Here is a 21,091-nt window from a genome sequence, read left to right on the forward strand (position 1 = left end):
AAACAGGGTGGCTAGTTTTTCTAACACAATCTGTCCTCCATCTTTCAGCAGATCTGATGTTACCTGATCCTCACCAGCAGCTTTGCCTCTTTGCATGCTCTCCAAAGCTTTTCTGACTTCTTCTATCATTACTGAAGGGGTTTCATCTGGGTTACTGCTTGTTCTTTTAGTATTAAGGTCATGGTTGTCTCGGCTACTGTACAGATCTCTGTAAAACTCCTCCGCTATTTTAGCTATCCTATCCATATTCGTAGTTATTTTACCTTCTTTCTCCCTTAGTGCATACATCCGACTTCTGCCTATCCCAAGTTTCCTCTTCACTGCTTTGACACTTCCTCCGTTTTTCAGAGCGTGTTTAATTCTCTCCATGTTATACCTTCTTACATCGCATACCTTACGTCATTTAATCAACTTTGAAAGCTCTGCCAGTTCTATTTTGTCTGTTGTACTTGACACTTTCATGATTTGACGCTTCTTAAGTAGGTTCTTCGTTTCCTGGGAAAGCTTGCCAGTGTCCTGTCTAACTACCCTGCCTCCAACTTCCACAGCACACTCCGTAATGATACTCGTCAGATCATTATTCATTGTATCTACGCTAAGGTTGGTTTCCTCACTAAGAGCGTGGCTACACAGCCACACCTTCACCGAATTATGAACCGGTCCATGGAGCTTGCGCTGAGCGCATGGGAGCCGTACAACTATTTCCTTCTGCTGCGGGCACTGTTCCGCTCTATTGGGGGTGGCAGTCACGATTCTGTACCAGGAGTTTCTGCCCCTGCTGCCTTCACTGCTGCAACGTGAGTGCCTGATTCGCCATTCCTCGCTGCTTCCAGTCTTGGGTCTGGCGCAGGGTTTTCTTGAAAAGCAGTGCAAGGCACAAAAAGAGCGAAAGGAACACCGCTGCTCTTGCAACTAGTTTAATTCTCAGAAACAAAAAAAAAGAAAGGCTTGTATACAGCTTGATAGCGTACCACGTGTGACAATGACGTTCAAATTACAACATTTGTTGATTTTCCAAAAAGAACATGTCGCGATGGCTTGAACTAACCGATGCATTGCTAATGCAATCATCTTTTCTTTTAGTAACATTGTAACGATGTTGAACGACTCGAGGTGTAATAAAACGTATTTAATAAAGGGCGAACCTGTGCCCCCAACTCAAAGGGACTATGGTCATAGCACGTTACAGCAGAACACCAAAAATGTCTCCTTCTTCTACTTCTTCAAGAAGAGTCCCAAGCCCGTGGCGCACATCAGCAGGGGCCAGCTGGGTTCTCGTGCTATCATCATCGTCTCTGCGCAACACTAGACGGCGCGCATGTATGTCCCTGTGCGCGCGGGGATGGGCGCGTTGTTTGAATGCAGGCACTATGTCGCGGCATGATCCCCCTCCTCATACGCATCGTCCCGATGCGTCAGGCAATGAATAGACTTGTGGTAGGCGTCACTGGTCTTCCGGTGATCTTTCATAGTAAGGCTTCATCCGGACTACATGTACAACCTTTGTAGGGTTGCGGCGTTTTGAGCTCCCGTGTATAGCGGATCTGACTTGGTAAGTAACATCGCTTACACGATGGAGTACTTCGTAAGGCCCGAAGTAGCGGCTAAAAAGTTTTTCAGAAAGTCCACGGCGACCCACTGGGGTCCATATCCATACTTTGTCACCTGGTTGAAGATGCGCTTCGGTACGAAGCTAATTGTACCGATAGGAGTCGATACGTTGTTGGCGATGCGGCGATGGCGTAGTGGTTAGAGCATCCGCCTCGCAGGCAAGAGGTCCGTGGTTCAAATACCGTCGCCGCGCAGTTCCCAACCGGAAAAAAAATCCGCGTGTTGATGGAACTGCATTAAGAGGCCTGGGGTGCGGCCTCACCGGTAACCACCGCCGGAAACGCACTCTTTCACCAGAGAAGGATTGGCCACCCTGGTGCAGTATCTGGCCACTACCTCCCACATGCATACGTCAAATAACTCACGGCCCTCAGTCCCCAGCAGCTGCGAAGCAACTGAGCATGGCGGCGGTCAGATCTGCAACGCAGTAGAGGGTGCTAAGAATCTGGATCCGGACAGGCCACCATTGGAACCTGACCTTGGCAACGTTTAACGCTAGAACATTATCTAGTGAGGGAAGTCTAGCCGTACTATCCGAGCAGCTAGAGGGTGTTAAATGGGTTATAGTAGGGCTCAGTGAGGTTAGGAGGACAGATGAGGCCTATACGGTGCTACAGAATGGGCACGTCCTTTGCTATCGGGGCTTGGAAGACAGAAGAGAACTGGGAGTGGGGTTCCTAATTCACAGAAAAATAGCTGGGAACATAGAGGAATACTATATCATTAATGAAAGGATGGTAGGTATGGTAATTAAACTGAATAAAAGATACAAGATGAAGGTAGTACAGGTTTACGCGCCTACATCCAGCCATGATGACGCTTCAGTTGAAAGCTTCTATGAAGACGTGGAATCGGCAATGAGTAAGGTAAAAACGCAGTATACTATAGTGATGGGCGACTTTAATGCAAAGGTAGGGAAGAAGCAGGCTGGTGACCAAGCAGTAGGAGATTATGGCATCGGTGCTAGAAACGCCAGAGGAGAGCTACTAGTAGAATTCGCAGAACGCAATAATTTACGGATTTTGAATACCTTGTACCGAAAACGAGAAAACCGCAAGTGGACATGGAGGAGCCCTAATGGCGAAAATAAGAACGAAATAGACTTTATAATGAGTGCACACCCAGGAATCGTGCAGGATGTGGAAGTGGTTGGCAAGGTACGATGCAGTCACCATAGAATGGTACGGTCTCGAATTCGCCTAGACTTGAAGAAGGAACGACAGAAACTGATACGCAAGAAGCCAATCAATGAGCTAGCCCTGAAAGGGAAAGTACGGGAATTCAGAGTGTCGCCGCAGAAGAGGAAAATGTTCAGACGTTCATGCAAAACGTAGACACCAGCATCCCACATGACTTTCATCTTTCTTGCCTCCTCTCCCTCTATTTCGCCGGGAAACGGTTTGTGTACACATGTTCGCATGGCTCCAATTGACAGAGGAGTGTGTATGTCGAGCCTATTCATACAACGCTAGCATTTGCGTATAAGCTGTTAAATTGATCGCTGTTCTTTTCCAAGTAGAATACATTTACCCTCGTATTCACAAACACTGCTCGACTCCACCCTTCATTCGAAATGCTGCTCGAGGGTGTACTCCCATTCACAAGCCGCCCAACACTTGAAACGCTTCCTCCACTTGAGAAAATCTCGAGCGTTTTTTCGAGATTGTCAAGCAAGCGATCGAGCTACCTTGAATTGTCTCTGGAGTGAAGTTTCTGTGCTAACATCATGTCCATGGCGGAGTCCGTCTCGTTTTGACCGCGTTTCTCGATCGACTAGGCTGCCACAGCCGCGTTCTTTCGACAATGACGGTACGCATTTAGTACGGAGCTGTCTTAACGTTCGGCAACGCCTACTGTTGCGCCATGACAGGCGGGCGGGGTGTCAAGAGGAGCGCTCACCAGTGCCGTGATGCGTTGTGTTCCGTGCATGAGCCAGTGGATTCCCTGCCTTCGCGCGTGCGTATACTCGTCGTGCGAGTGCTCCATGACTTACTGCCGGACGCCTACGCTTTCAAGAGTTTTGATGAAGCTCGCAGACTACATCAGTTCAAGCCTTGCGCGAAAACTTACAAACAAGTAGAAAGCAAACTTTCGATGCGCTGCATTCACCGTACTTCTGAGCGGCTTTCTCTTCGGTGAAGCTTTGCTACCATATAGCCGAAATATTTGGCGAAGCATAATTTCTTGGATGATCGTCTGTATCTACGTATCTACAAGAAGAGAAGTTCTCCTGTTTTCTTTTTTTTCTTCATTTTCACCGCTGCTTAGTTCACATCACTATCAAAGACAGTTTAGAAAAAACAAAACACAATGCAATTTGCCCCCAATGAGTGTGCTGTTGTTGCTACTATGCGGGAAACATAGCTTCAGTACACAGTGTCAATGCAGCTCACAATACCAATGAACAACCACACCCAGCTTTAGGGAATCAAGCAGAGGTTGGGCCCAATGAGTGTGCTGTTGTTGCTACTACGCATGAAACATTGCTTTGATATACAGTGTCTATGCAGCTTACAGCCCCAATGAACAACCAACCCCAGCTTTAGGGAGTCAAGCAGAGGTTCATGCTCTGTGAAACGTGCATGTACGCTAGAATGCATGGAGTGCCGTATAAAAACGCAAACGTATGGAATAGAAATACGGCAGATACATTATAAGGTTGTTTTTTATAAATAACCCTCTCCCCCTCCCCCGTCGGGATATTGCTGGCTACGCCATCGATTCGTGAAATTAGATAATCGAATTACATACCCACTAGCCTGGTAAGCTGCCCAAGTGCCTCAGCCAAACATGTGTCAAAATATACAAAGCTCAATAACTCAACCATTGTGTTCTTTAATGCAAGAAATATTAATGAAAGTGTGAACCACGAGAAGTAAAGAAAAACGCGGTTTTGGCGCTCTAGCTAGCTATTGGGTTTTTCTAATATTATTTCTTGCCTCTTTTGTGCAGCGGCCAGGCTGCCGACAGAAGAACACTGAGGAATTGTCTCCTAAAACGTGCCGTATTCGCAATGCATTGCAGAGTTTGCACGACAGTATACAAAACGACAAAATCTGCAGTGAATGCGTACAGCTGCACTGCATAAGACACGCGATGGTGTCTAATACCTCGTTCTTATTGATGATGTCCTACGAGCTTGAACTTTAATTCGACAGTGTGTCAGCTGCATATGCTTGATTGATGGGCACTTTGCAGTTGCACACTAGTGTTTGCCAGATGGCTTTTCATCAGCCAAATGTAATAAAGGTTCATTTTGCCAATCGTAATTCCTGCTTTGTTCATTTATTAATACATGTTTATTGTCATGTTCGCCTTTTCAGGATGAGACAGAATCACAAAAACCACTTCTTCGATTCTACAGGAAAGTATACAGTTCTACAAAAATCAAGCTTCTTTTATAAACACCAGCACCACTCCCCTTCAACGAAACTGAGATGACGTGGTTCCAACGTGCACAAATGGAAATGCCGATACGATAGCGGATGTTTTATTACGGGGTTCTGACCACATGTATCCGCGATGACTGCAAAACTCTTGAGCATTTTTTACCACCTTGCTGCACTGACCTTTGTTGAAGAAGCATAGTAAAATAGTATGCTTCTTGACGACACTTTCTCCAAGGTTCAGAGAACCCACACGGTCATTTTTAAGACAGAACAGCGCCGAAATTCAGAAGGGGCTTCAATTTTATGATTTCCAAAAGAATAAAACATCTCCTATAAATTATGTACTGTCGAGGCTTTAGAATTAAACACAGAAACCATGATCATTTTCAAGAGGTATTTCCGGCATTCATACTCTGCAAATAAAATCTAAAACATAAGTGTAAAGGTCATTCGTGCATTAACAATTGTGCTTCTGAGCTTGCAGATAAACTATACGGGACAAAAATTTTAAGACGTGGCAGCTGTGTGAACTTTGAGACGGAAGCTACAGAGATTTAAAGGTTATGTTTATTCGAATCTGTCCCATTAGAGAATCCACAAATGCATGGAGAAAAGAAGATGAAAAAAAAAATAACAGCTTACTCAGGCTTCCTGGAAGTTTGAAAATTTTAAATTTAAACACACACACAAATACACACTGTTAACCGACAATATATGATGCTTATTGAAGAAAACATCAACTTTCAAAATACTGTTCTCGCCATTCATTAAAGAAAGGCACAGCATCGTATTTCTTAACTTGCATACCAGTATAATTCAAACGCTCTGCCACGAGTATCGCATACCAACGTTTTAACGCTACCCTGAAATAAACTTGAAAAGCAGTTGCAAGCATTGTCTTCCAAATGTTCTATTACATGCAGAGGAACAACTATAGAAGTGCCATGTTGAAATTCACTGTAAATGGGAATAACATACATAGCACAGTCTCCTGAATTTAGAAACTCTGCACGTACTCCCGCAGTGAGAACGAACTTACGTACAAGTAATTTTTGTACACAATGCAGTGGTGAATTCTAAAAGCAGACCAATGTAATGTGCCCCGCCGCGGTGGTCTGGTGGCTAAGGTACTCGGCTGCTGACCCGCAGGGCGCGGGTTCGAATCCCGGCTGCAGCGGCTGCATTTCCGATGGAGGCGGAAATGTTGTAGGCCCGTGTGCTCAGATTTGGGTGCACGTTAAAGAACCCCAGGTGGTCTAAATTTCCGGAGCCCTCCACTACGGCGTCTCTCATAATCATAGAGTGGTTTTGGGACGTTAAACCCCACATATCAATCAATCAAAGACCAATATAATGTGATATAATGTAAAAATTACTCATTCCACCGCGTTACCCGTTAGGTGGCTACACTAGTGATGAGAAGGATCTCAGCAGAGCGAAAGTTAACCATATGTTGTGCTTCGTGTCATCACTCACGTGGTTCGTTAGTCACCCCGACGAAAGTAGGTTACGAACGCCCGCAGTAGTAATTAGCATGCTTGGGAAAGGTTGTGGAGATGAGTTAGTAAAGAATTGTGGGACTACGCCCATCATCACGTGTGAACACTGATTTAAGATAATCAATAAATGCTTCAGAAATGCTAAGATAACCAGAGCTTGGTATACCGGAAATAATAAATGAGGAAGGACAGCTCTGACTTGGGGTATTGATGGCTTTCCAAAACTTTGACGGCTTGTCTTTCATGAACCACGACAAAGTATTATCAAAATAGAGGCTTTTCGCTCTTGACATAGCAGATTTTAAACTACTTTTCAGTTTAGGTAGCAGATATGATTGTATTGGATTGCCAGATTTGGAATGTTTACGTAGACGCCTGATACGGCGAATCAGATGTATAATGTCGTGAGTGTACCAAGGATGCTTGGGATTGCGTTTTATACACTTTGTTGGAATGTAATTAGCAATACATCGGCCAACAATTCCATTAAAGCGGTTCACTAGTACATCGACATGATAACGGCTGGCACTGTTTAAAAACTCATCAAAAGAGGATGCAAGTATCCCGATTATGGAGTTATCATCAGCATGCTCGTAGTTCACAACAGTCTGGTGTAAAAGAAGGTTAGGTACAGTCATTAAGTTAAAATCAGCTACAACACCCTTGTGATCCGACAGGCCTTTGACAATCTCACAATGATGGCCATATTCTTTAATATGCTTAATAATGAAAACAAGATCAAGAATTGCATTTTCGCGGGTTGCAGAAGAAACAATTTGCGTCAGGTCTAAAGAAATAGTTAAGTAAATCAAATAGTCACAGGTGAGCTTGTGTTGGCCATGTGCTGATAGAGTTTTCTAGTCTATAGCGGGGGTATTGAAGTCCCCAGTGATTAACATTTTGCAACCATTTAATTTTTGTTTGACTATATAATCCATGAGATCAGAAAAGATACCAAAACCTGCATCAGGTGGACGATAGGCAGCTCCAAAAGCCAGCGTGAGACCACAAATCCTAATTTTACACCAAATAGATTAACAGTTGGTTACATCGGGGAGTACAGCGAATTCAATGTATTTTTTCACAAAGAGCGCAACGCCACCACCACGACGGCCACATCTATCTTTTCTCAGAATATTGTAACCTGGTGGTAAAATTTCTGAGTCCATGATATGTTCATTAAGCCAAGTTTCTGTTACGCATATTACAGAAGGATGATAGCATGCAACGAAGTGATGAAAGTCGTGAATCTTGTTACTAATGCTACGGGCATTAATATTCGCTAAAGAAAAGTTATCGGAGCAGAGTCAGGTTCCAGGAGGCTGAGAAGATTGCTTCTTGGCTTGAGTGATAGAGTCGCCCGCTTCGCTTAACACATAACGTGCGTTATCTATCAGCAAGGAATACTGCAGACAAGAGAAGGTGGTATTTTTTCTTTGGTTAGCTGAAGGTTTTCAAAGGGCACTGCGTACCTTTCTAACGCGCTCTGAGAAGTCCTCGTTTACATATATTTGTGTTTCTTTCAACTTTCTGGCATTCTTTAAAACAGCAAGTTTAGATCTGTAATCCAAAAATTTAAATATAGCAGGGCGGGGCTTTTCCCCTCTACGCGCTCCCAGTCTGTGCCATCGTTCGATGTAGGTACATTCAAGACCAAGTTGATGAGACAGTAGGCTCGTGAACAATTCAAGCAGCTGTCCAGGAGACTCAGAATGGTTGATTGATGATTGATATGTGGGGTTTAACGTCCCAAAACCATATTTGATTATGAGAGACGCCGTAGTGGATGGCTCCGGAAATTTAGACTCAGAATGGTGTTCAGGCAGTTCGTAGACAATAATATTATTTCTACGGGACCTGTTTTCAAGTTCATCAGAATGGTTGTCTAACTTCGATACCAAGTTAACAAGATGAGTTACAGTTTTTTCAAGTTGTTCAACACGTGGAATTGCTTCCTTGGCTGATAATACCGTGGCCTCAAGCATATTTAGCCTTTCTTCGATGGAAGCGAACTTGGCTGTCCACGAAGAGAGCTCAGAACGGATTTTTTTCTTGTCCCTCGAGCAGCTGCGACAGTTTTTAGTTTAACTTGTCAGGGCCAGGATTGCTCTCAACATCGCCGGATAATAGCAACAAAATTCTACTGACAGAGAAGAACGATAATGCCGCCATAAGTGGGTCAGGCAGCAGCACTAAATATCGATCATCATTCCTATAGCAAGATAAGTCGTATTTTGTCCCTATCTGTAAGACAGTGCAGACAAGCTTGAACCAAGTGCACATTGTGCCGCCGCAAGACCCACTGAGGAGCGTAGCATTCACTGTCGGCTTTAGAGCAGGCCAGAAGTGGCCAGCTGGGGACGCTGACGTAGCACACCATGCGCAGATGGGCTCCCAAGTGTCCAAGTCACGCAAGTCGGGTGACTGAGTCCATATAGATGATACGAATCCCGTATCAGACCATACGATCCGAGGGGGGGGGGGGGGGGACGAGAAGCGGATGGCCTTAAGCCATCGAGCAATCCGTGCACTCTCTCGCCAAGTACAAGTAAACAACATTCCAGGTGCACCACATCAATGAAACCACGCATTAATCGATGCATGCAATGTTTAAAAATGTGCCTCAAATGTCTTCCCCTATCTAACGCGACCAGTTACCTTACATTTTAATGAAGCTGCGCTGCTACTTAACTAATTCGGTGCAATCGAGCAGAATATAGTGGTGAACGTAAGGGTGTTTCGTACCTATAGTACAAGGTAGCCTTTGTTACAATATTATTATTACAAGACAGAGGAGCGACTTTTGTGCCTGCAGACTAATTGTGCGGAAATAGATAACAGCAGTAATCAAATGAAATCGTGAGTGGAATTTGGCTTGTTCCATGCACCGCAGCATTTTTATAAAGCCGGAATGCGAGAACGTGCATACGCTCACGCTTAGGTACGTGTCTACGTAAAACGAGGGAGACTCGTCGGGAGGTGTTTCAGTCTAATGCTTTTCACATAACACGGTGCAAATATTTCGTCCAGCGTTGTTTGAGTGAGCAAACAAAGCAAGGGACGTGTATACGAGTCTTTCAAGTCTAGAAACGTTTTCACACGTGCGAAAATGACGAAAAAAAAATGAGAGAGAGACTATAGTTCCGGCTACGCGAAAGCTTGAAATCGATAGATAATAAAGACAATTTTCTGGCCCAACAGACATCAGGGAAAGTTTCCGCAAAGCAGCGTCGGATTCTTGGAGAGCATAAAAAAGTGGAACGCGTTTTATGCGAGTGACAGCCACACAGAAAGTGAGATGAAGTGTGACTGTCTTTAGATGTGATAATCAATGCTAATTAGGAGAGTTGTGAGTTCTTGAGCCAAATCTTCCTTAAATAACGGTAATGGAAACAAACTGAGTATTCATCTAGTGAAAGTGACACTAGTGACAGTGAATTAATATTAGTTGATTAGCGTTGTCACAGGCCGATATATATTTTTACTTTTTATTCATATTTGGCAAACTATGAGTAGGTAGCCTACGTTAGAGCCGGCTATCCCAACGTCATTACAGTAATGTACAAGGTAAATAGTGCACGGTTATACAGCCACACGTGGCGGTTTCTATCTGGTAGTAACCTTGGGCAAACGCATCCTAACTATTTTTTTTCTATTTTTGACCAAGCTTAACCGGACGTTTTTGCATTTGGCGTCATTCGAAGGAATGGCAATATATCAGCAATAGGGCGAACGCAAGCACTGTTGCAGTGGGCGAACGGTTACAGCGCTCAGCTACAATCTAGAAGGTACTTGGTTCGATTCACATAGTCACCGAGCACTTTTTTTTTTCAAGAGGTTGCCCGGCCTGACATTATGCGTGGTGGCAGGTACTGAGTTTTTGAGAAGGTGGCTGTCGCACTTGCTTCTTTTGCTCCCTTTTTGACACAAAAGCACTGTACCGTGCTCCTTCATAAATTACATAATTCAGGGTTCATAATTTTCCCCTCCATCCTCTCTTATTGCTAAAGTGTCCAGTGCTGAAGTACCAATATCATACCTGGTATATTATTTTTCACGTGTTTGGATATTCGACCAGCGATCAGTCGTCACGGTGTTTTGAAGAAAATCTACACATGCAACGAGCTAACTGCTTGCGGCCAAGTTGACTGTCTTTGTCGGGACACGCTTTCGTGCTAATTTTGCGGGCATCATTACATACAGCAAGTCCAAAAAGCACGGACAGTTAGAGCAGACACAAACAGAGCGATTAGTTTGTGTCTTCTCTCCCGCTATCTGTCATGCTGCGCGCTTCTGTGTAATGGCGCTGTCAATGGTTAAAATAAACTACAGCAGCTAATCGAGTTCTGCTGAGAGGGCCCCCTATTGTCCAAAATGGAACAGAACAATGGCAATTTGATTTGTGTCATACGGAGATACTCTGCTTTTGGTTACTAGAATAGATTTATAAACCGAAGTTTATTTTTCATTAACAACAGTTCCAGTACAGAAGAAAGGTGCATGGACAATATTCGTGTATTCAGCTTGACTATAAGTTTGTGACCTTAATTGTAATTGCCAACCGGTATAACAATATGCATAAATATCACATACATATACAACCACGGGTGATAGCTTGCTTATTCTGTTTAAAATTGATATGTTGAAATCGACATATTCGACCAACACAATGTGTACAAGATATGCCATGTAGAGTAGCTATGCTCTAAACTCATCTTTGCAGGTTCGTTCCATTTTACCCAATTTTTCGCCCATGTTTGTAGGTTGGCAAATGCAACAACTTCTTCGAACAGACATATTTTGTGTAAGGTTACATTTATTTTTATGCAGTACAAAACAAATTGAAATGTATAATGGCTCAGAAGAAAAAGAACTAGAAACAAGTTCAGCCAAATCATTACCAAACTTGCTCACCAATGATAAACAGATTCCTATTTAAAATATACATACATGCATACATACACACACACGCATACATACATATGTACACACACACACGCACGCACATACATACATAATTACATACATACATACATACATACATACATACATACATACATACATAGGCACTGCGCACAAGGCGTGGTATATGGGACTCCCCTAGGCTGTGGCAAGTTCTATATCGGTCAAACGGGGCGTTGCATTAATGACACACTAAGGGAGCATGCCAATAGTTTAGGCAAAAGCGAGCATGCGCATCTTCCAGTGCATTGTAAAGCCTGTGGATGTGTGCCATTGTTTGAAAAAACGGTGATTCTTGGTAGGAGCAAAAAACAAACAGCTCTTGGAAGCCTACTTTATCAAAAAAAAGGGGCCCGACTGTATCAGTGATACATCTATTGTGTTGTACCCAACAGAAATGCATTTTTTGGATAACTTAGTGCCTTGTTCATGACGCTGTGCGATGTTTGTTGGCTGTGAACGCATGCGCGGTTTTGTGTTCCTTCCAGTGCGTTTTCTAGACGGTCATTAAACAGTTGGTAGTTGGCGCTGTTCTGTCTTTTCTCCTGCTCTTCCTGCTTCACGTCATGTTTTTTGCGCCTCAGTCTTCTGCACCAAGTATGCACCAACTAGCCCAAAAACAAGTCCTTCTGGAATACATACCTGCACTCAAGTGTAAATATTAAAATGAATGGCTATAAAACAACAATTCTAATACACTCATCTTGAACATACAGAATGTAACTTACCAGAGGAATCCACCAGCAGTGTTATATATGAACACGGTGTTTCTCGAATTATCTCTCAAAAGCTTGATGCATAGTTTCTGCTGTTCAGTGACAAGCAGTTTTTATAAGAAACACAAGAATAAAGCCCATGAAAATGTCATGCTAAAGAAAAGGACTGTGCATCAATAATTTGTAAATGTCTGCCATATCACTCTGTTTATTTAAATAGCATGGCTCATTCACAACACACTAACAAAGCATGTAAGGACACTTGGGCTGAAATTTGGCACAGTGCAAAGAAATTCTGACAACACATGAATAATACAAATATAGGCTACTAAGCTCCTTGGTGCGAACAGTGTTTATATTGACAGCTATAGGCGCCATTTTGTTTCCCGAAAACACTTCTCAAAAGTAGAATCAACTTTATTTAGCTAAAAGTTTCTTGCCTGGTGCGTAGCGGTGGTTCAACGAGGGAAGTGACCCTTTCGGCCAAGAAAACAAAGACCAATTATTTTTCCAGTTCGAGAATCACCCAACGCTAACATTGAGGCAGCTGGTAGGAGTGGTTTTGGAGAGAGGAAACCACCACATTCCCACCAGTTGTGGCTTTGGGCAGCTAGTTCACTTGGACAAAAATGATGAAAAACACTGCTCAAGAAGACTTCAAAGTTTGCACATCAACACAGTTTCCATACAGCTGTCTTTTAGTCTGCTTGAAAAATATTCAGTTCACTGGTGGGCAAAGACTGTACACTAATTATGTGAGGCGATGCTCTAGTGCACTGCATGTAGGTCATGCTGCTGGCCTCAACTGCGATCTTGTTCAGCACATATGTGTAAAATAACAAGTAATACTATGCCACTGTGAAGTAATTATGTGTCATTTGCATGAAACAGAGACAACAATGAAAGAACATAAGAACAATTACCTTCACAGAGTTAGAAAAATGTAAATACATTTCCATAGGGTTTTCACAGCTCATCTGAGCATAGTATTGATGGTTATAAACACATTATTGCTTCTCTAACAAAGTATTTTAAGATGCCAGCTTCAATATTAGAGTATACCTGTACCTTTGTAGGGCTAAACAATTGTACAGACACCTAGAAAAAGATAAGTAAATGCATACTATAGCTATATATAAATTAATTAAATACTGTTATTTCTAGTCTAAATGAAGCTGGATGGATGATAAGTCACTTGCATAGTACACAATTATAACATGAACAAACCTATCTGAGCAAAGTATACATTAAAAAAGTTTAACTTACACACTAGAAACAGAGAAGTAGACTGTTGAAAGATGGACAGGCAGTGAGATAACAATAAACAAGCACTAAAATCTACTGTTAAGATATACAAGAGTAATGATGATCCTCGTCCTTCCAAATAAAACAATTCACATAGATTCACTTCCCAGAGCTTACACACTCATGGCATCATTGGTGCTGTACAAATGAGTGTACACTGAAGGATTACATCGGCTGAGTACATGATTACCGCATCCATGGCTTTACTTCTTGTACTACAAAGAATGCAAACACAGTTACCATTGCCGACCATAGATGCTGTGATTTATGACAGGTAAATGCAAAGATATGCAGGGACTTAACACGCATGTTAAAAACTTCAGCTCAAAAATATTTGCCCACCAACACTACAGCAGCCTTTAATTTACTGTCATAGTTTGGTATTTTCCATGCAAAATTTAAATAATTTGGAATGCAAGCAAAGGAACTGAATGCTGAATAATGCACTGCTAAGAAGTTAAGCTGCAGCTGCACAGAATGTTACTACGTATACAATTCAAACTGCTCCTGACATCCAATGTGCTCTTTCTGCTGCCGTAAATTTTGAGCAGGAGAACAGTCACTGGCAGTCCCATTGTACTTGTTGGTCTTCCGTGCTCTGTTTTTGATACACTGTACATGACTGTCATACACTGTACATCCCTTGTTAGTGCTAGAACTTAGAAAAATACAGGTCATTGTTACAACCATGCTACATGCAAGAGTGGAAAGTTGTTTAATATGTGCTCATATTTACAGATGTCGTATTTTCAGAAGTCAATGACAGGCCTCAACACACACACAAACAGTGAAGACCAAAAATATATTTTATTATGATACAAGAGCAAAACTACAATGTTATAGATGAAGGCATGAAACTTCTGCAAGGTATATAAAGCCAATAAAGTTTCTTCTATTTTGACTTTACACTAGGTGCAAGAAGCAGACCGCAAATAAGTTCACTAAGAAACACAAGTTAGACTGCATTACAACACAACAGCCAATGTTCATAACTTTAAGGCTGTATAACATAGTCAGCTCACCGTACCACGTATAGGAACAATAGGGCAGTCTAGGAGACAAACACTTGATGGTTATGAGTGTGCTTCTTACTGACATCTATTATTCCAAACGAAGAAATCCTTTCAAAAATGCACTTCATCAGGGGAAATAATCATACGCAACAAACACAACGGGCTCCTACAGGTGCCACTAACACTCGCCATTATTGTTGATACCAGTGCATTGCCAGATGGATATGCTGCGTTCTGCACAGAACACCAAAGGAGCGCTCCATGACTTGGCTTGCATGTGTGCTGGCTGCATCGCACTGCTGCTGAAGTAGGCTAGCCATAGACGGAGACATGAGGACCAAGGCTTTGAAACACACTGAACGTCACCTTTAGAGATCAACAATGCATACTTAGGTCAGGTACAATTTGCAGAAAAATATATATCACTATGCAATCGTGGTGAACACGTTGGGCTGAAACACAACAAGCCACAGCACTGAGAGAGAAAAAGCTACATGAAGTAAAAGATGCAGTTGCTGGCCCTATGTCGTCTGAGGCTTGTTACATAGGTCTTTCTTCTTGCAAGTTGTGAACAGCCACGCGATTTTAACCCACTTGCTATTTCCTTCCAGAGCACTTGATCCACAGAGGGAGTCACAAGTTCGAGAGCTCAATAAGGAACCAAAGTATTTGTGCTCGTTTAACAGCACAAGCTTTTGAGTTTCAGATGATTGGAGTTTCATTCATAAGTTGCAGACTTTAAAATTTCAACATTTTCAATTATCTTGCAGTTTAGTTCTATAAATGTTGAGTAAGAATTATGTGTGAGAGTAATACAGGTATCCACTGCAAGCAACCATGCTTGGGTTTTCGATTTGTGCGCAGTAAGTGGTGTTCACTTAATCATATGTATTAAAGAAAAACTTACTTTGCAGCCAGCTCTTAGGCAGTTTTATGCCCTCGAAGCTCCCAAGCAGATCGCAGTCCTTCCAGATGAAACTGCCATGCATGGTTCCAGGCCACATATGCTGAATGATAACAGTCCCAGCAGTGACATAGACTTGCACAGTTAGGGAGCACGTGCCCTTTCTATTTTTGTTTAGGTGCTCCAAGTCATGATGAGGATTGATGTGCCAGTGTCTGCAACCGATGCATCACAGGACCTTAAGAAACCAATCTCTGCAATCTAAGAGCCAAAAACGAGATACTTAAAAACAATCATTAAAAGCACTCACTTCTAATACTTATTTGACGAAGCTATCACTTCGTCAAAGTGACCAAAATCTGCTATAATCACTTTTGAATAAACTGAAGCCTTATGTAAAACTTACATACCGGAATATAGATGTCCTAGTGAAGTATAGTGCTCCCACAGTGGTAATGGTCTATGGAACTAATTTTCCAAAATAAAAAATTTCTTAAGTGCAACCTGGCTCCTGGAAAATAAATTCACATTAACTTTCCAACTATCCAACGTGGTAAATCCACAGGCCCAACCTCATAATCAAACAAGAGCTCACTTGTATCAAATCACAAAAAACTTCTGATGTATTTGCTCGATAATATATGTATGCATATAACAGTAGTAGTAAATTTTTCATGCTTAAACTTACCATAGAGAAACATTACATCTGATGGGCTTAAAAACTTGCACACGTTATAGTACTGTGGGATTTATAGTACCGGTGAAATTTAGTTCTGCAAGGTCAACTCACCGATGGCAGCATTTAGTAGCCTTCTGTGTCATGAGGAATCAAGTGTGCTCTACGGCCAACAGGCAAAGAGCATCTGCAGACTGGAAGCTGCCGATGATAGCAATGAAGGGCTGGCCTGGCGTGTACCTGTAAGAACTGGCCATGACCAGCAGTTGTCAAGGCTCTAGTGCCGTGCAAAATGTTGGCCAGATGAACTCGGAAAACTGTAGTTAGGCGGTATTGGCCTACGACTTCGTCTAAAGCTGGGCACCGGAGAAATATTTGCTCTTTCTGGGGGCCGGAGGGAAGCTTGACGTTCACGGGCTCTCGCTGCCACATAGAACTCTCAAGTTTTTACCGAAGAACAGTCTAGGCGCGCTGCCAAAGTAACACAATCCACAACAGAATGTAGCATCTCGCAGCTTTGGTTGATCACATCACAGCGCTATGACTATGGTTATCACAAAAAGGAGAAGTGACGAGTTAACAAGCAAAAGCGCCAAGCTCCACCACCGCAACTTAGCAGTGCAAAACAGTTATCAACGCTGTCTTTCAATTTTCGGTCACACGAGCACAGCTTCTTCACAAGTCTTGGAATGTCAACACAGCACCACTGTTCACAACGAACATCATTTCACTCTCGAACACTAGATTGCTCACAAGAAAATAGAAGCGTATGGGCTAACCAATGGCGAAGCAAGAATCGGACTCAGCGAGCAGTTCATACGTTTCCGTACGTACTTGGGGTCACTGAAGTAACGTGCCAAAACACTGTCAATCCGAAATGTCGCACAGCTCCCAACAAAGAGACTGGAAAGTCAAGCGAACGAACTGTTACCGGCACACAAACACACATTGCAGGCTTGTCGAGAGCAAGTTGCCGTCGAGTGCAAGTTGCCGTCGATACACCGGCGCCGATCCCCGCTTGATAACCACACTGTCGCACAGGCTTCGCTGCGCTTCACCGTACACCATTGCACTGTCGCAGCTTTCCCCACTGCTAACACGCACCGAAAGAGCTGCCGTAATCACAACGCATCCGATCGATCGCTGAAGTAACTCATGCGAGAAGCGTTTGCTGAAAGTCGCACCGACCGATATGCTGTTTACGACGCCATGTTGTTTTCGACAACTGCGCAGCACATAAGAGAGCTCTTAGAAAGTACTTGCGCAATTTTCACGGCGTGACAAAATTTGCTATTATGTGCGACGGGGCTGATTGACGAACACGAGAGGCGTGCCAGATGAAAGAAGTGTTTTGGCAACGTCACGGATTGAGCTGATGTTGAGGGTATTGCTTCACAACCAATCACAAGCTGTGCCTGTCGGCCAAGCCGTCGTCTGCTCGCGTTTGTCGTCTGCTTCGATCAGAGCATGCGACAGAGGATTCGCCTTCGCAACGCTATTATTCTCAGGTCAAGTGGTCGCTGCGTCGCACAAAATACATGTCAATGGCTCGCTCTGCCTTTGAATGATGTTCGTGCGCCAAGTTAAACGGCTGGTCATTGTTGCATGTCATTGTTGTATTCAGCCAAGGTTTGCTCCAGAATCGTGAGGGTTTGCATATTTCCGGTGTCATAAAAAGTTACAAGGGTCATTTTATTCTGACTGCTTGTGATATCATCACGGTCCATATCAGTTTCGGAACAGTGAAGGTGAAAATGCATGATTTGATTGTAGTTCCATGCATATATAATCATGCACACCCCTAATACGCTTCGGTTTACAAAGTACGCACCGTTCCAGGTCGTCCCAAAGTGTATTGACAGCTGTATTTCAGATATCACACCCATTGGACAGTTAGAGCCAATGGAAGTACACTAGAGCACAAGCTTTATGAACCACTCACTTAAAAGTTTTTCGCATTTTTATTTCCAAACACGGGCAAGGAAAGTGCTCCCATTAACCTCTTTGGTGGTGATTTCCACCAATGAGGCAAGGATCTCGAGTCGCACTTTTAATTGGATGAGATGGGGCGCAACGCAACAACATAACAGATAAGGTTGATCCTATGCTATGACACGTTCGAATGCACCGACAATTCACGTATCACATTGGTTTTCATCCAACCACAAATCTTTACATGCATAATTCTACGCCATTGACGCCCTATAGAATTCTTCAATTACTGCGACTTCGAACTTATTGGACGACGGTGGTTGTCAACACCATCCACTGCGTACAAGGGAAACAACACACGAAACCCAAAGTGCCGAAAGAAATAAAAACTAAAAACGCACCAGCAGTCATCAGGCAGCCCTTCATGGGCGTGAATTAACTCAAAACCAGCCAGGGCACCAAATTATACCACCGCGGCGGCCGGTTCTAAGTAGCCACATCGTTCCTGAGAGTAGTCTGGATCACTCTCAAGATTTTCTCTCAGCCATGCTGTTTTTACGCACAATTTTGCTTCTTGAATCCACTTACGAGCACTTTTCGGTGATGTAAGCAAATATAGCAACTGCATCACCATCGCTGACATGTTCTCGGGCAGTCACAGCGCGCTTAATTGCAGCGGCCGATGTGACAACGATGGTCTCTTACGACGTTTTTTTCGTTTCGTGAATCGACTTACGCAAAAAAATTTCTCTTGCGCAAAAATGTTTTCGTAAGTGAGCTTTGTGAATCCGGCCCCTGAAGATTAGCTAACACGGGTATTACCTCTTGTCGAGATATGAAAGGCTCCCATCGCTGCCCTGGCCGTGGTATCACGGCTTCTGTCCAAAAATATAGTATATAGCATAAATATAGTAATTTTTCTGTACAACGCATTCACCAATGTACGTTTCTCGTGAAAACGAGAAACGTACATGTCATGTCGTAGTATATGGGCGTGTACAGGGTCCTCATAGAAGGAGGCGAATGTTCGTCGCAGCGCCCCCCTCCCTCGCATAATCTGTCTAACTCAACTATAGGGCAGATTTAGTGATCCCTTGACAGCCTTCTCACGTGCCCATGCGTATAGTTCAATATTGAGGTCAAACATTCGTTTGACAAACCAACAAGCAACGTTAATCACGCAAAGGTGTCTTCAACCGAATAAACACACCACCTTGTATACAATGTAAAGATGTAGCTATGTGCTCTCTGTTGTAGTTTCAAGCATTTTCGCTGCCTGAAACAATGAAGTGATATTTCAAACCCTTCTTCCTATTGGAGTAACATTTTCCAACTATATTTAAAAGCCGTTTCAAGAAGGAGAAAATTTGTTCTGTTTCAGCTTCTCCAAACATCAGCTTATTTGCTCGGTAGCACGTCACAACGCTCTTGAAGACATCTTTAAGACGTTCTAAACTTGCTGAGACAACGAAAACTAAATGGCAATATAATGAGGTCAATTTATTCATAATTTTTTTCACACTTCTGCATCGAAACGTTTTAACTGGTGTTGCTTGAAAAGTAATAAAATGTTCTGCAAAGTATGTTGACATAGTTTCGTGTAATATCATCATTAAGTGGATGTATACCGTGATGCACCACACTTTACTTTTTAATAATTTGTGTTTGGCGGCTTGTAGAAGTGTGCAAGGTAATGCATTTTTTACTTAGTTACAAGAAATGTACTTGAGCAAAAGCTATACCATCTGCGCAATATCCTGCTTATTCTATGAGGCATATTTTGCAGTAGCCATAAATACATAAAAGATGGAAATGAAAAATGGCTGCTTTTCTACAGTGAAAAATTTGTAACCAGGTCAATGTTTCCTGTGGACCAGGGCTCAGCTGCAACGCAACGACAGGATTTCGAGCTCTGGATACTTCAACAATCACACTTGTAATAGCCTAACATTATTCAAACACTGATATCATAGCTTTTCCAATCATAGCAAAGCATACCTTTCGTTTGTCAGAAGAAGGCTGAAAATAGCGTACGTCCGCCAAATTTCGCTTAGATGATGTGATACAGGGAATATTTTTTTTTTCGCCGGATACTTTAGCTCTTCACAAACCACAAGCAATTACTTAGGTTATAGCAACTGGATTACTTCCTTCGGCGATTCATATTCACGGCAGGAGAACTGACACTAGAACGTGACAAAAAGCATATTCAAGGCAGGAAAACTGACATTAGAACGTGATGAAAAGCATTGGTCGAAAAAGATTTACAATATTTGTCTCTTAATTTTGTCCCGCGCTCGCTTTGTTTTTGCTTACCTACGTTAGAAAGCGTGACCGCGCGTCTATTGTGTCGTGCGGTGTTTTGTTTGAATACTTGAGCTGTTGCCTCGTTAACTCGTTAGCCTTTGGTACACTCGAAGACTTGAGCTGCGGCCACCCATTCTGGGATTTGTGTTGAACATTGGACACGAAAGAGAATGAACAGAACGCAAAGAAAGCATTGCTCAGACGACGTTGTTATTCCCTTGAGACCATTGTAACGATTCGTCTTTTTGCGCCTCAGTAATTGAATTACAAGAACGCCGGGCCCTCTGGGAAAGCACTAGAATGCACTGAAGCCAACAGCGGGCCTACAGAGCACGCTAGCAAGGCACTCATCATGCTGTACAAGAGCGAATATTGGCAACGTAGATGTGGCTATAGCTTGTAACATTATTTCGCGACCAAGCGTCTCGAAAAAAGTTGTGTGGTTGTAAAACATTACTTTGTTTTCTTTTTTATGACGGACACACTCATTTTAACCAATATTGATTATAAAGGGGGGGGGGGAGGGGGGTTAACGCACCAAAACCAGCACAAACTTACGAGAGACGCCGTAGTGGAGGGCTCTGGAAATTTCCACCACCTCGGGTTCAACCTGCACCCAAATCTGAGTATATCCGCCTCTATCAAAAGTGCAGCCGCCGTAACCAGGATTTGATTCCCCGACCTGCGGGACAGCAGACGAATACCTTAATGACTGGACCAGCGTGGCGAACTATTCTCACCGAGCCTGGTCTTTCATGTACACCAACAAGCAAGAAT

General features: G+C 43.0%; 1 protein-coding gene across 6 annotated transcripts; it reads right to left on the reverse strand.

The window, feature by feature from the left end:
* Window positions 1-12,357: 12,357 nt before the first annotated feature.
* Window positions 12,358-17,404, reverse strand: LOC119178151 (uncharacterized). Of its 6 annotated transcripts, XR_012893942.1 has the most exons (4): window positions 16,190-17,404; window positions 15,810-15,910; window positions 15,403-15,660; window positions 12,358-14,861 (listed from the first exon to the last, which is right to left on the reverse strand). XR_012893942.1 is itself a non-coding variant. In XM_075887547.1 (3 exons), the coding sequence occupies exons 1-3, from the start codon at window positions 16,219-16,221 to the stop codon at window positions 14,674-14,676; spliced, it is 432 nt and encodes a 143-aa protein (XP_075743662.1). In that variant the 5' UTR covers window positions 16,222-17,404; the 3' UTR covers window positions 12,358-14,673. The 6 variants fall into 6 exon arrangements, 1 of the variants encoding a protein (XP_075743662.1); XR_012893939.1 differs by lacking the exon at window positions 15,810-15,910; XR_005110650.2 differs by having other exon boundaries at window positions 15,403-15,910.
* Between the last annotated feature and the right edge of the window lie 3,687 nt (window positions 17,405-21,091).

The sequence above is a fragment of the Rhipicephalus microplus genome, chromosome 1 (assembly GCF_043290135.1).
Source record: "Rhipicephalus microplus isolate Deutch F79 chromosome 1, USDA_Rmic, whole genome shotgun sequence".
Lineage (NCBI taxonomy): Eukaryota > Metazoa > Arthropoda > Arachnida > Ixodida > Ixodidae > Rhipicephalus > Rhipicephalus microplus.

What these genes read in the sequence shown, in the direction of transcription:
- LOC119178151 (XM_075887547.1), bottom strand. Translation starts at nt 16,221, where the DNA reads ATGACACAGAAGGCTACTAAATGCTGCCATCG. An exon ending in GCTACTAAATGCTGCCATCG is followed by an intron (nt 15,615 to 16,189) that starts GTGAGTTGACCT and finishes CATCGGTTGCAG; the next exon opens with ACACTGGCACATCAATCCTC. An exon ending in GCCTAAGAGCTGGCTGCAAA is followed by an intron (nt 14,862 to 15,402) that starts GTAAGTTTTTCT and finishes TGATCTCTAAAG; the next exon opens with GTGACGTTCAGTGTGTTTCA.